Source organism: Hyposmocoma kahamanoa, unplaced genomic scaffold (assembly GCF_003589595.1).
Source record: "Hyposmocoma kahamanoa isolate Upper Pololo Valley unplaced genomic scaffold, ASM358959v1 76, whole genome shotgun sequence".
Taxonomy (NCBI): Eukaryota; Metazoa; Arthropoda; class Insecta; order Lepidoptera; family Cosmopterigidae; genus Hyposmocoma; species Hyposmocoma kahamanoa.
In genome coordinates this window covers 4,425,322-4,441,489 of record NW_020653900.1, presented here as the reverse complement: position 1 = coordinate 4,441,489, position 16,168 = coordinate 4,425,322, and the positions used below count along the sequence as shown (strand labels likewise).

General features: G+C 37.6%; 1 protein-coding gene across 1 annotated transcript in view; it reads right to left on the bottom strand.

Moving 5' to 3' along the window:
- Positions 1-4,013: 4,013 nt before the first annotated feature.
- Positions 4,014-16,168, bottom strand: part of LOC113232543 (T-cell leukemia homeobox protein 3-like) — a 71,235-nt gene continuing 59,080 nt past the window's right edge. The window contains exon 3 of the mRNA XM_026467308.1: positions 4,014-4,581. Coding sequence (XP_026323093.1) covers positions 4,284-4,581 — 298 coding nt within the window. The 3' untranslated portion in view covers positions 4,014-4,283. The remainder of the gene's footprint in view (positions 4,582-16,168) is intronic.

Below are 16,168 nucleotides of genomic sequence, written 5' to 3'. Positions count from 1 at the left end.
GTAATTACACTTTAATAAGTGTAATTACACTTTAATAAGTGTAATTATACACTTTAATAAGTGTAGTATAATTACCATTTGGTTCTAAGCTCACCTTTAATGTTAGCGGTGTTGCTATATAGTGTCTATCGTAGTAACTTTGATGTTTAGTGGTAGCGTTAGATCGTTTTTCTGCCACAATGGCCTCCTCCCACAATGGGCTGTAGTTTCCATGCAGGCCCAGTGAGGATTGGGAATTTCACTCACACACAAACACATATACAGAATATTCCAAATCTTAAATCACCTGACGTTTATTATATTTACATTAATTATGCAAATTATAAGTCATAGTAAGCCCACGGTCGAATTCTGCTTCCTAAGATATAGGATTCCCTACAATCTTGTGATTGTATAACTTCGACTTATGAAAAATATTGTAACCAATTTATTAGTTCTGATTTTAAATAAATATGTTTATATTATTACTATTATATATATTTTAAACTCTCGCCTCTTTCAAGGCCTAAAAGATTAATTTAGAATTTTTAAATGGGATAGGCGATATTATTATTATTATTATTATTATTCACGCACATTATTAAATTGCTTTGCAGATTTGATTTGCTTTGACTTGAATTCCGAAAACTCAGAGGTGCAAGCCCGGATTCGAACCCACAAAGCTTTGCTTGAGAGGCGATAGGCTACCACAGCTTTTTCTACCAAATCACAGATGATTTGGTGTCGCTGTAGACATGAGGACATTCGAGAGAACGCTGTCTTCGGGTAAGCAAAGAAAAAAAAAACAAATTTCCGTAGAATTCATATTTTATTAGAACAACCAGCTTCTGTGTTGCCAGAGCTGTGAAAAGTCCAATGTACAGTTTCTGATAAGACGATAAGTTTTACGATAAGTTTCGCTAAGTTTCTTTATTAACTATAAATACCTACATAGATACGATTAAGTCTATATTTACATATCCTTATAATTATGATTCTAAAATCAAGGAATGTCTAAGTTTCTTATGAACTAACAATTAAGTACGTAATATATTTTTTGTTTTAATATGTGCGAAGAAGATGGGAAATAGTCATGGCTACAGTTACTTTTGGAAAACGGTAAATTGAATTGAATGATTATTGTTGTGTGTACATACAAGGTGTATAATACCAAATTTCAAGTTAACCGGAGTTTCTAACACTCGAATACATAGGGAACAACTACCATAGATTTATGGTGTCTATACGGTACGAATATAGGTCATTTAGATTTCAGCTTACGATTGTGCTCATACAAGCAACCTTAGAAAATAAATATCGTACAAAATATACTGGGATAATCCGATAGGTCAGTAGGCATTTTTCTCACAAATTTTGATATTCTTTTCAAATATGTTTTGTGTAGCTTATTTTTTGCAAAAGTACGGTAATACTAATTCTGTTAATGTCATGTAAACATGTTATGTACACAATCATAAGCTAAAACATGGTGACACATTTTTCTAACAATATGTATATTAGATTTTAAATAAAGCTCAATTTAGGTACATTGTTGCGGAATGGAAGCGAATTTTTGTAACCATAGCAAAATGCAGATCGCGGGTCTTGCTTGAGAATTTTTGCGCAGTCTATGGAATTCTCGCAGCTACCGTATGGTATCTGGTTCAACATAAAGTTCATTACTCTATGTATAATTTCGTTATAAAAATTCGGTTCCATTCTGTTCCGCGGCGATGTAAAATGAGTCTAAGGTTTAAACCTAAGTTAGCAGTATGTTTAAAAAAATTAAGTGACTTTTTTGTTTTTCCACTTAGTGCCGGCTTCACCTATGGTGCATGGTGTGTGGCGCCCTTGAGACTCCTCCAATGAACCGACATCGCCCTCGGCGCAAGCGAAGTACAGCAGCTATTGCAACATCATTTATAATTGCACCATTTACACCCATTTCCGATATTCCACTAAGGATAATATAACTGTAAGTATTCCATATTTGTCTCTATCTACCGACCTGAGAGATAGGGAGTTCCTGGGATACTACGCCGGTAAGACCAGGGTACGGCGGGCGTTTGGGTCAAAACCTCCGCCAATGATACGCCTTCACGGGCGTCTCTAATGGACATTGACTTGGGTATGAACTCGCTAGGGGTTGTGGTGAGCTGCAGAGATGGATATGTTCGTCTGCCCCTGTAGTGTGTAGCCGGGGCGTCAGTCTCGTGCGCAGTTAGCACGTCTTAGCAGCGGTCTAGGCGAGGGCCTAAGGCGAGGAAACGCGCGGGACTCGTGAGTTGCCCTTTAAGTTGGAAGCAATGTGCAGACATTGTCACAGGACACGGCGACCAACACCTCCGGTACTAGCCCAGAGAGCTAATAAAGGATGAGTTATATATTCTCCGGTCCCTACAGCTGCGTAGGTTTTAAAGAACTGGAAGTGAGCGTGCCTACAGCTCCACCACCAAAGTGGAGATTTGTACCGGTACCTATCCGGACACTGTTGTCTCTTGAGGGTGTTGTACATCCACCCATGTTGTGCAGCTCACCCAAGGCACTAGCCTTTTGAGAACCGGATGAAGTCTGTACAAACGGGCTGATCTGATCTGATATGGTCCTTGTGCAAGTTTACTTGTACAGGTTTTAGTGCTCTTCTCATATATCCTCAGGGTCGGTAGAAAAGGTCACTACAAACAAAACTTATGTAGAAATATACGGGAGTGTGAAAGCATTCCATTATGATCGCGTACCTACTAGAGGGCGCTAGGCGTATTGATTGCACCCGGGTACATGATCTAGCGCCCACTTTTTGATTAATTATACCACGACTTGTCAGTGATGCCACTAAGATACCAGATGTTGTATTTTCAAATCGAGAGTGAATAGGCATTATCTAGGTGTGCATGCTCCATCGTCGACCTCATCGTCACTTTCCGTCAGGTGAGATGGAGGTCAAATGCACAATTACTTTTGAATAAACAAAAACGGCAGAGACGAAATAAGAGTAATTTTCAATAGTGCATATAGTTGCACCATCAACACGATACCTCGAATGAACACTACGTGAACTTAATTTTTGGAGCTGGAATGAATGAATTTTTTGATGTTTTTTTCACAAAGTTCGTTTTTTTTGTTTTTTTTTATCGAATTTGGTTTTGGTTCTTTATTTTTTTGATAAAATTCGGGGAGCATAATATTAGTAAATAAATATGACTGTTTACAAAAATATAAATAACAGAAATGACCAAAAAATTAAGTTGGCGTAGTGCTTATGGGAGATATCGAATAATACATGATGTACCTATGGAAATTCAACGCTAAAAATCGAGTAGCTGATTTTGAGACTTCTGAAAATTCGTGAAATAATTTTTGTTTTTTCCAAAGGTGGGTTCTGTATTCAAAATGCATGCAAAGATAAAATATTGAAAAGCATACGAATGTCTACTACGAACCCCTAAAGTTCTGGCGCTCTAACTTCAGAGACCATGTATCAAGGATTTTTTTAAAAACACCTTTTTTATTTTCAAACTACGATTATAAATCACTAACTTAGGTTTTCTTATCATCTTTTATCTGTGTAATTTAAGACATAAAGTGTTATATTATTTCTATATCATTCGAGATCTGAGAAACATTATTACAGAATAAGTTTTTGTACAGAAATTTTTAGCACATTTTTTAAAAATAAATATTTACAAACTGTTTTAGATTATACGGCTTAGCACTAGACCAATACCGCCTTGTCTGAAAATACACTGTAATCCACACAAATTTAAGTTTGTTTTTCAATATTCTATTCTGAGGCGAGGCGGTAAAGGTGCTGATGCGTTGAATGGAAGTTTACCCTTATATGAACATTGGTAAACAGAATTAATGTAGCTGCGCAAAGTGTACGAATCTATATACTTTCTATATACTTTTATTTATTTACATAATCTTAATATATGTAATTGTAAGTACATAATACTGTATTGGAAAATATTAATAGGTGTCTTAAGGCTGACTGTGCACTGCCCTCGCTTCCAAATCAGCAACAGTTGTCGTAGCTTTAATAAATAATTAGTACTTGTGTCATGAGACCAAGGATCAGTGCACCAGCTGCCTTATTTTAAGTTGTTTATAACTATACAATAGTCCACGTTCCTAATATAAACTGTAATATCGAGGATAGTGATATCAAAATTGAAAACACTTTGTTTTTATATGCATTTGGAGAAATATTATTTTTGTATAGAAACCGGAATAGATAATTACATAGAAGCATGTATACAAGTGAAGAAGTATATCAATTGACCTTTTCTAGAACCGTCTGGAACTCAACAAATAGGCGAAGCAACTGGCGGGGGGTGGGAAGGCGGAGCTGTGTTCGGCGGCGCGTTCATAAACGACCCTTGATTACCCGCCCATGGTTGCAAATTCTGCAACGCGCTCAATGCTGTGTTCGAAGGAGGACCTTGAGCGTTGTTAGGTGGGCTTTGATAGTGTAGTGCTGACAAAGACGTGGTGCCGGGTGGCTCTGGGATATATCCTTTGCTCAGAGCTTCTGCTTGTAATGATAGCATAAGCCGATTCGCCGCTTGTCGTTCGGCCTCCCTTTCTTCTGCTGTTTGACGTCTGAAGCAATAGAGAAAAAGTTTTATAAATATTAATATTTTTATTATTTTATTATTAGTAGAGCTTCTTTTTAACCGACTTCAAAAAAGGAGGGGGTTCTCAATTTGACTGTATGTGTCTTTTTTCGTATGTATGTTACGATAACTGATGATTCTTCGGATTCGGTACCTCAGTAGTGATCCCATTTAAATTTGAAGAAAATATTCCACCTCTAAGGGTGGCAAACTAGGGGATGAATGACTTTTGAAGTCGGTTTTTTTAGTACTCTGTACTGAGATTATGAAAGAACCCGTTCAAGGAAGTACTGCCGCCATACTTCATTCTACCGCTACGCGGTAAATATGTTCCGATTTTCTGCAAGAGAGAGAATCTGGATGCTGGTGAAACTAAAGACACATAAGAATTATTAATAGGTGTTACTTTAACCATCATCAATCCCTGAGGATGCCTCGGAGAGAGGTGAAACACGTGTCGTGGATATTTTTGGTAATGGTATTTGTGACTGTAGTTACGCTTGTGATATTTGTATTTTATTAAGTGCATGAAAAAAAAAGCTCGGCACAAGCGCACCTATTTTGCACGACTTAACATTAACATAGTTCGCGGAATTGTAAATGAATTTACTTCCATTTTTATTCACATAAGAAGGGAAGTAAACATTTATGTCACCTTTATGTCTAGCACACATTTTCTACTAAGCGACTAGTCGCGAGCGGTTAGCGCGCGCGACTCATTTATTCAAATAAGTCATTAGTACCATTTTCAACTAAGCGACTAGACGCAACTACTTAGTCTGTTTTACTTCAGAGTTGCGGCTTTGTCAATGAGTATGATATAATAAATAATAACTTATTTCAGTAAATAAGTGTGGCGCATGGTCAGCCGCCCGCGACTAGCCGCTTAGTGGAAAATGCTTGTTATACCATACCCCTTAGAATAATAACGCATAGAAACCTAGCACGCACTAGCTAAGTGAGGCAAATTGTAGGGCACCCTATGGGCCTACACGAGCGGGTGGGCTGACAGTGCTCAAGGTCAAGTTGCACCGCGAACAGCTCAAAAATTTTAGCTAAAAATGACGCAATGAAAGAGTCAACATCACATTCGCGTTTAAACTTTTATTTTTATGTAAATATTCACTACCACAGAAAATTAATTTCATTGTAACAAGATACGAGTACGAAAATTTTGCTATTCTGTTTCAAAATAATTTATATTACGTAGTTTTTGAGAATATGCAATATTTCTACAAATGTACACCGCCGCGACATTGTAGGGAATTTACGTTAGCTATTTTTACGGAATATATTTAGTATTTGCCTTCATTACTTTCATGTGAAAATCATTATTCTTGTTCATTACATACAGGACTCATTTAAAAAAATTGTCTTGCCCAGAATCAAAACTTCTTAACTAAACTAACTTTAGGGAACTAAACTGACTAAAAAAGTCGTCGTCAGTTCTCCAAAGTCGTGTATAAATAATTTTCAGGTTCACGTTCTTTATTGTTATCATGTACTTTTCGTGTGTTTATCCACAGATTATATCAGGCAGTTTATATATCCAAATTTTCATGAACTAAAGTCAAATTCGACAGTCGCACATAAACTCGCGTTTAGGTTTTTGTTCATATATGAATTAAATAAAAATTGGGTAGTATTTATTAACTTAAGGGTAAGTTAAGCTACAATTAAGATACAATTTCCCCACTTTTGAGGGAAATGTTATTCCATGGCATCATTATTTGCATATTTGTGTGCGTGCCGACGAGCGTAAATACAAGTTGCTTACGCCTACAATAAAGAATTTGATTTTTGCCTCATTTGTGAAACTATCATTCTACGCGTTATTATTCTAAGCCAAACCCATTGACGCGGCTGCGACTATGAAGTAAATGCCATTTTCCACTAGGCGACTAGTCGCGGGAGGCTCTTTGCGATTCAAATCTTTACGATTTAAGAATGGCACTGCAACTGTAGCAGACATCGCTTACCACTAAACGCACGACTTCTTCTTCCCTTTTAATAATAAATTTAACAGTAACCTTTTTGAAGCCCTATATTGATTATTTATAATATGATATCAAGCGACGGCATGAACAAGGCGTGGGCCTGGTGGTAAGTGACACGTCTATCCATAATAGCTGCAGTGCCACTCAGAGCTTTAAATCGTAAAGATCTGATGGGCAGTGCCACTGCGCCCGTCACCCTGAGACATAAGTTGACAAGTTCCATATGCCTGTAATTTCCCCAGCTCCCTTACATTTCCAAACCGGAACGCAGTAATGCTGACATTACTGCTTAGCGGCAGAAATAGTTAAGGTGGCAATACCTCCGTGGACGAACTCTTTCGAACAGATTCAAGTAGCAGTAGAGCTAAAAGCAAATGGAAATTCAAATGAATCCCCGTGTCTCCGATTTATTGTCGTCAACTTTTTTAACTGGTCCAGGACTATTCTGGGACATTGTTGTTTACACACAATATAACAGCCAACGTAATCGAAAACAAACACAATACTAAATAACTGAACAGTTATATTTGTAAAATGTCATAACCCAAAATGTATCATTTAAAAGCAATTAAGTGAGTCTGTTTAACGGTGCATAATGTAGAGGTGGTGAATTGATCGGTTAATATTTAACTGGGCTCCATTTGCAGTTGGACAATGCAGTGGTTTACACGTATGCCGTCTTTAATTGGTTGCTGAATTTTTTATGTTTTGGTTTTTGTTGTTTATTGAAATATTTATTTTAATGGAAGTCATGTTTTTTATATAAATATTTTATTATGATAATACTCTCTCAGTTGGTTTTTATTACCAAAAACAAAGTCAAATAATCATTTATTCCATAGGTAACATTTTTACACTTGAAAACGTCATTTTTTAAGCTACTGCCCGTTCACTACGCTGACCTCCCTGAGAAGAACGAGCATGAAACTCTAGGGATTGCTCTTTTCAAATGAACTTAAATGCTATGGAATAAATTTTGAATCATAATTGTGTGGAATCTAGATTCATTTGTCTTTCCGTACACCTTTACCTAACTAAATACTCTTCAATTTTGTAATGTTTTTTTCAATTAAAATACTTTTAATAAGATTTAAACTTAGGAAATAATAGTCTTAATATATGCTCCGGAATCGCATTATGAAAATCTTCTTAAACTTTTCTCTGAGAGAAACCCGAGAACCTAAACGGTACACAGAACGAATCGCTCATTTAGTATATCTGCCGCTTCACCCCACATGAGAATCCAATAGGACATTAGACATTGGAAGTAACTAAAGTAAACTAGTCTAGCAGTAGCGACATCGGTTAGCTCACGTATTCTACAAAAGATCAAAAACTCGCAAAGAAAAATCTTCAATCCGGCTGGACTCAAACCAGCGACTTCGCTAAAATGGAGCTATCGCCGTCCCAACTGAGCTATGGAACGAACCAGCAGTTCTTATGAATTTCTTTATGTGCTTGTTGTAGATCTTGTACTTGGTTTAAATGGCTTTTCTGCCATTGTGCCATCTATAAAACCTACGACAATTAAAGAATTTATGTTGTTAATTTTACTAGCGCAGAGGTCCTTGTGAAAGAGTTCGTCTAGGGAAGTACTGTCACCTTACTTATTTTCTGCGTTCCGGTTCTGAAGGGTATGAGTGCAGGTGAAATTACAGGCACATGAACTTGTCAACTTATGTCTCAGGGTGACGGGCACCTTGACACCCAGTTCTCCTCGACTTGAAGCTCTGAGTGGCACTGCAACTGTTACAAACAGTCGTGTCGCTTTCCACCAAACGCACGACTTGCTCGTCCCATCACTTGGTATTAAACTTGCAAACGAATATTTTCTAATATAGATTTTCTGTTAACCTCAAATAAGCTTCTATAAACAACAGTCCATCCAATAATGGATTGACAAGTTCTAACCGTCTAACTGAGCATTCAGAAACAATTAAATATACATGAACTTTAACTAGCGCGTTTGCGTTAGTTAAGCCGAATGTCTGTCGCTTAATAACGACGGGTTAATTAGCTAGGTTAGCTAGTTAGTTGTCCACAGTTTGCTGATTTACGTAACTACGCCTATCTCTATAAAGTAAAAGTACAAAAAAAAGTAAAATGTGCTAATCAGTATAATTATGACAGAATAAGTGTATTGTTGTAAAATCTTCTTGTTTTTAAATATTCGAGTATAGGTTAGTATCGTTATATTTAAATACTTAATAATAACAATTGCCACGGAAATCAGACAGAGAACACTGACATGAGAATGTTAGAGTGCGTACAGATCTGGCAACTGCGCTGCAAATGCGCTTGTTTGCGAAAGGCTCGCGAGCAGCACATAAACGTTGTGAGATCTGTATATTAACATGTATTTAATTGCACGCATGCAGCACACGTGCAGTATAAGCAGCGCGAGCGCAGCGCACATCCATCGCGTTCGCGGCGTATTCGCCAGATCTATACGCACCCGTATCATTTACATGACTTAAATCAAGAACATAATTCTGATACATCTAGAGAATATTGAAGACTTAATTAAAAACATAAAAAAATAGTTTACTTCACATGCAATACTATACAAGAAATAGAAAATGCAAATTAATAATAAAACACACTCGTCACATGGGTCTCAGACAGCCACAGAGGGTATGAAGTACAAGTACCCTGTCTGATATTCTGTCATAGCCCTTAATGAATAAGATAATACACTAAAACAGTATTTATTATTCGGTCATTCTCGGACTAGAGTTCACTAGCCAATTTTTTTCCATTTTACATTATTTAAATATTCAAGTATATTATCGAGAAAATATTAATAATATTCACGATACAATACTCGAATATTAAATAATATTACAGGATTAAAATAATCAAATACTTAACTAATAAAAATTGCCACGGAAATCAGGTAGAGAACACTAGTCCGAGAATGCGGTCAGAAAAACACTAATGTAAAGTTACAAAACGGGGCGAAGTAGGCATAACTACACCAGGTAGGTAATAAATACGTGGTTTATTACTACAGCAACTTTTACAATTTACAAGAGATGGTCTTAATGTGCAGCTACGAAAACCTAGTCCCCATGTGGAATCTGGTAACGTAGGCACCTTTTAGGTTTCATCAGAATAATTAATAAGTCGCAGGAGAGTCCCACAAGTGGAAACTCAGCTCTGGTAGACAGTGCATTTGTAGATAAATTAGCTCATTCGTTAATTTTTGTAAGGACCCCCCAGTTGGCCACAGATGGCCTTGACTGCGCCACCGGATGCGGGTGAAAATGGCGAGCTGAAGGCTCTTAACTCATTAAAAATGAACTAAAACTAAGTAGCGGGCCTGAAGGTGTCCAAGTGGGCACGGACCTCGACTACTGGGGACTTCCGCCGGATGTAGGCATTTTATTTCAATATCAACGCCATCTAGCGACAACGAGAGGTTACTAAAATAGTTGATTTGTGTTTTGTGGTGTTATGCTAATAATACAAATACAATTATTATTCTAAAATATTCAATACTCAAAGCACAAATTGCTATTATGACCATTAGCTTTTGAATGTCCGCAATGATAGAGACACTGCCCCTGCCCTCTTACAGGAGGAGGTAGACCATTCCACATATTTTATGAGGCGCATTTGATGCAATGCCGGGCGACAGCCAGCGACATGGTGAGCTTCCTAATTATGACACCCTCACGCATAACTTGAGCCTTTTCAAAGCAAGAGTGAACAGGCCATCGACATCATACGATGGAACAGGCATTATAGACAATGTGCATGCCCCACCGTCGACCTCATCGTCACTTTCCATCAAGTTGGAGTCAAATTCGCTCTTATTCCGTCAATTAGTAAAAAAAAACAACATCCCTTGAAGGGTATGTTCACCACACGAAACCAATTAATCAGAAAACCATTGAAGTCACAAAAAAAGCTGTTCCATGATAACACAAATCAGATGTCAACAAATTAGCACTTAACATATTCAGCCATATAAAAAAAGTAAATGAAATATCTAACATGTTATGTTATTAATAGCGAAAGACAAATTGATTCAAATAATCACCGATTGAAACATTTTCATGCAAAGTGGCATGTATCAACGAATTATTCTAAGAACCGTGTCATTATGTAGAAAGCGAAGTGTGATTGTATTCAAATGTCGTCTGAGTGAGATTTATTGTATTGCAACCGATTATTTATTGCGAAATGTGAATAACGAATTGTTTGGAGATAAAGATATTATGCTTAGGAGGTTACTTTGGTAATAGCGCTTCATAGAGTTCGATATTAAATAATTAAACACAATGATATTTTGTAGACACAATCTAGAAACTAAAAACTAGGTTCATGGTTTGTCACATTTGAGTTCAATTATATAGTTTCTGAATTACACGGGCTCAAAAACTTGCAATTTTTTTTTAAAAAGAGTACAAGTTTATGCAATTTTTTTTAAGACAATATAATGTTGACTGTTGGTGTTGAAAAACCTAGGCCCGCAGAAAATTAAACAATTCTGCAAATTAAAAACTTTTTTTACACATAATATTTCTGCCGCCAAGCAGTAATGTCAGTATTACTGTATTCCGGTTTGAAGGGTAAGGGTGCTGGAGAAATTACAGGCATATGGGACTTGTCAACTTATGTCTCAGGGTGACGGGTGCAGTGGCACTGCCCCTCAGATCTTTACGATATGCTGGGGAAATAAAAGATAAATACAAATACAAATAGTCATGTAAATCGCAAATAAAAAAAAAACATAATAATGAAAATAAATAAAAAAACAAAATAGCAATTGTAATAACAAAATATTAAATAAATCATGTCAACAAGGTACACGTACAGGCCTCTCTGTTATTGTGCAATAACTACTAATGGACTGGAACGTCATATTTATAAAATATCACATCAAAACAAAAATCAAAGCACACATTTTGTTTGAGTTGGTTTTATTTGGAACAGACTTTTTTGTCCTTTGTTGTATATGTATAGCATTAGAAGGGTTTAAGCAATACACTATATACTTTTTTCTATTTAAAAAAAGTGTCACTTTACATATTACTATAAATAAAAAATATTGAACAGCATCACATACATTGCTCTGATCCCAAAGTAAGTATCTAAAGCACGAGTATTATAATCGGAAATAACGGTACCACAAACACCCACACCTGAGGCAATATATAGAGGTTAGTTTTATTTTCTATGCTGCCCCGGCTGGGGATCGAATCCGGGAGCTCAGAGATGTCGACACCATGAAAATTGGCGTACAAATTATTCGACCACAGACGTCAAATATTAAATGTTAAAGTTTGTATCGCCTTTACTACAATTTAGTACCGAGCGCCACCAAAAACCTAGTATTATTTGTATCATAACACGCTATCAAAGTGTTAACACAATTAGTATAAGGCTGGTGAGGAGTTTCAGATACGATGTCGGCTCACGGAAATCCTCAATGACCCTGACGACCCTATCTGTGGGTGGCGTCCCCTCCGTTCCTCGACCACTACAGAATATCAGCGTTGGGTTGCTTTGCATGCACAACCCGACAAATGCTGAGTGGTGACCATTTTGGATCTCAATGTTTAATATTAAGATTTACTTTGTATTACTATTAGAGACCAAATAAATATTATTTTCTTTCTTCCTTTTTTTCTATAATTCTAACAAGAACGGCGTTCGAAGTCAACCAGATCTCAAAGAACGCACGCTCCACACGAAATGACCGCCCTTGCCAGCGAGGACGAAGAGCCCTCCGGTTCAGCGTATACTCGCGCAGATTTTTTCCATCTATGATTCCAAGTGACGGGACGAAAAAGTCGTGGACCTGCTAGTAAGCGACACGCCTGTCCATAACAGTTGTAGTGCCGCTTTAAATCACAAAGATCTGAGGGGCACTGCTACTGCGCCCGCCACCCTAAGACGTAAATTGACAAGTTCCATATGTCTGTAATTTCATGTCAACATTTCTGCTTGGTGGCAGAAATAGTTAAGGTGGCAGCACTTCTCTAGACGAACTCTTCCATATGGAGTTCTGCTGCTATTACGATTTACTTCTACCTACAGCACGCAACACGTCTTTTCGGCGAAAGTCTTCAGTAGCGTCGTGAATCCAGGTCCGTGCCTAGAGGCACCCTCGGGACCGCTTATTAGTTTTGAAACGGGTTAAGAGCCTATAGCTCGCTGTTTCGTTCAGTAGCGCAGTCAAGGTCATCAGCAGTTTACTGCAAAGTGCCAGCATAAAAAAGATATTATGACCTCGGAATTCATTGAAGCACGCCGCTGCTGCCACCTTCTGGGACAGCTGCAGAAAACCCTAGAGGCGCCCTTTACTCGAACGTTGGGTAAACTAAATGCCATCACTAGTTTTTTTTTTCACGCACATAGTCATAGCCCTGCACTAGGGTAACCCTGTATCACGGACGCCATGGACACGCACATAGACAACCATAAATTGCACCCAAACTCACGAGAAAAATATATATAGGCCATACAACGGCCACGGGGGCAGTTTTGTGGATATATTCTGTTGCTCTTTGAGCGAATTCGTAAAAGCGGCTTTGTGAGTTTTAAGATACCATAATAATAATAATTAACTAGTTATAGGTAACACTGTTGTCTATACTATCGCATTAGATACATCTATAACGATAGTTGTAAGTTGTAATAAATAAATAAATCTGTAAGAGATTGCACGGCGCACCGTTACCTTTTTAACAAAAAAAAGGAGGGGTCTCAATTCGATTGTATTGTTTTGTTCTTGTGTGTATGTTAAGCGATTACTCCGACATGTTTTGTGAACCGAATTCGATAACTCTTTTTTATTGTGGAAAGGAAAGCACCTCGGCAGTGGTTCCACTTCCACTCGATCTCTAATTAGGGGACGAATTCGGTTTATTGGATTTCCCCCACTTTCCATTACTCGATTTCAATAATACTTGGCAAATAAATGTAATTCCACAAAACTTTGAGGTCGTATTTCTAAGTTGCTGTAATAAACCTTTTCTACCTCAACACGCCCGACTGTTACTCACACACACTCTAATTGTACCTCATAAGACAAGATAACTTAGTAGCCGGTAGAGCTCCTTGTGAAAGGGTTCTTCCAGGGAAGTACTGCCATCTTATCTATTTCTGCACTAGGAAGACCTTGTATCGCGGGTGCCATGGGCACACACGTAGACAACTGCAAACTCACGAGAGAAATAAATGTAGGCCATAAAAATTTTTCTCCCGGTGAACACGGGACCTCTACGTGGCAGCCCTGCATGGTAACCGTCCGGCCACACAGGCAGACAAGACAGGCATATGGGACTTGTCAACTTATGTCTCAGGGCGACCGGCGCAGTGGTAGTGCCCCTAAGATCCTTGCGTCTTAAAGCTCAAAGTGGCACTGCAACTGTTATGGATAGGCGTTTCGCTCGCCATCAGACGCACGACTTGTTCGTCCTATCACTTGGTATTAAAAGAAACAGTACAGAGTACTAAAAAAACCGGCCTCAAAATCATTCACCCCCTAGTTTGCCACCCTTAGAGGTGGAATATTTTTTTCAAATTTAAATGGGACTACGTCTGAAGTACCCTCTTACCAACAAAAAGAGAATCATCAAAATCGGTTCACAAATTTGACAAAGAGTTATCGCGTAACATACATACAAAAAACATAGAGTCAAATTGAGAACCTCCTCCTTTTTATTAAGTCGGTTAAAAAGACAAGATATTTCTAGTGGAAAACTAATAAATTATTTATGCCTTAACTACAGCCCAAAGAACCTTGGTAAGACGTGATTACTAAGAAGTAATTATATACGACTTGCTATGCTTTGATTTGACACTGTAGTGCACAGAATAAATAATTACTTCAAAATTAAAACTTGTTTCCATTAATGGATCACCGTCATCCCTCATACATATATATGTACATTTTTATTTTTAAAGTAGGACCGCAGGAGGGGTTTAATGCGGGGAGGGGGTCTGCGGTCGGTCCTATAAGTTTCAAACTTGGCACCAGTTTTAGACGGTGAATGCCTTAATAATTTATGAACTTCTATGCTGTTTTAGATTCGTTGCACAACTAGTTTGAGATAACAAGTCTTAACCAAGTAGCGGAAACTTTCAGTCTTATTAACTTGCTAATTGAGTCCAGTATAAGAAAGTTGAAAATTGAGATTTTTTATATTTTTTGCAAGATTTCATGAACGATGAAGCTTTTGGTAAACAGTAGCTTGAGTCGAGGAAATATGGCACTTTATTGCTTTTTCAATATTACGAAATGGGACAAAATGATAAAATCAATAGGATGAATTAAAATCATAGTAATACCTTTTTATCACAAAGCTTGCTTGGCCTTAGAGAAACTGGAAGTGTCATAATTTCTGGCGACCGTCATTCAAGATGATTCATTCACCTTGAAGATCCGTGATAGTTAAAACGCCACAGTCGCAACCACAACCCAAACTTGGGTTTGTTGTGAAACAAATCGCGGTCTCAGACAATTTTGGATCATCCTAAACAAGGATATAGAGCGATTGGATGAGACGAACATAATTATCATAATTTAGAACAATTTTAGCGCAAGGTTGTTTTATAATTTCGTCATTTGTTTAGTTTTATATAAAATTGCGTAAGAATATATTTCTATAGTATTTTATAAATTTGACACTTTTGATCGCTGTTAATCATAAGCGACAGAGTTCTCGACATAAGACTGTTTCGGTTTCGCGATTGAAGTGAAGAAATGAAGCTATTCTTTCGGACTCTTCATAGGTTCCATGGTCAACGCTGATAGTCGTGACCTTGGAACCTGTAAGGAGAACTAAACGTTGGTTTGTTTAAAGTAACAAATAAAAACAACTTAGATCCGAAAATGTCGTTTCATTTTCAATCGAAAATATCAAGGATAGTGTGCATTTGACCTCCATATCACCTGATGGGAAGTGACGACGAGGTCGAGGATGGAGCATGCACCTATATGACTCCTAATCACTCTCGGCTTCAAAATAAACTCCACTCCAATGAACACTACGCCTATTTGATTTTTTGGTCATCGCTGGTTTTATTTTGTTTTTTTTTGTTTCTTTGTTCTTGTCTTGTTCTTCAGCAAGACTATCATTTTTAAATATACAACTGGCAATAAACTGCTATGGATAGGCGTATCGCGTACAACCAGTTACACGATTTTATCGCCCCGTCACTTGATATCATAAAAAAACCAGCTTGTAAAGTTACGACTGATTTGTAGAAAGGTTAGGGGCGAGCACGACAATAAGAATAATATTTTTTTAGGCCTTGGGAGCGGCGAGAGTGTAAAATAGATATAATAATATTAATAATAAAATCTTTATTTCGTAACAACATGATTTCTTAAACAATAGTGGCTGGAGCCTCCTTTTAAGCTTAGCCTGTCTTATGAGGCACCGCTCTTCATTTATACTCTACACATATTAAATTACATAAACCAACTAATCATCCAAACCGCATTTCTCAGTACATCGTTCGTGTGCGTGTGCGTGTGCGTGCGTGTGTGTGTGTGTGTGCGTGTGCGTGCGTGTGTGTGTGTGTGTGTGTGTGTGTGTGTGTGTGTGTGTGTGTGTG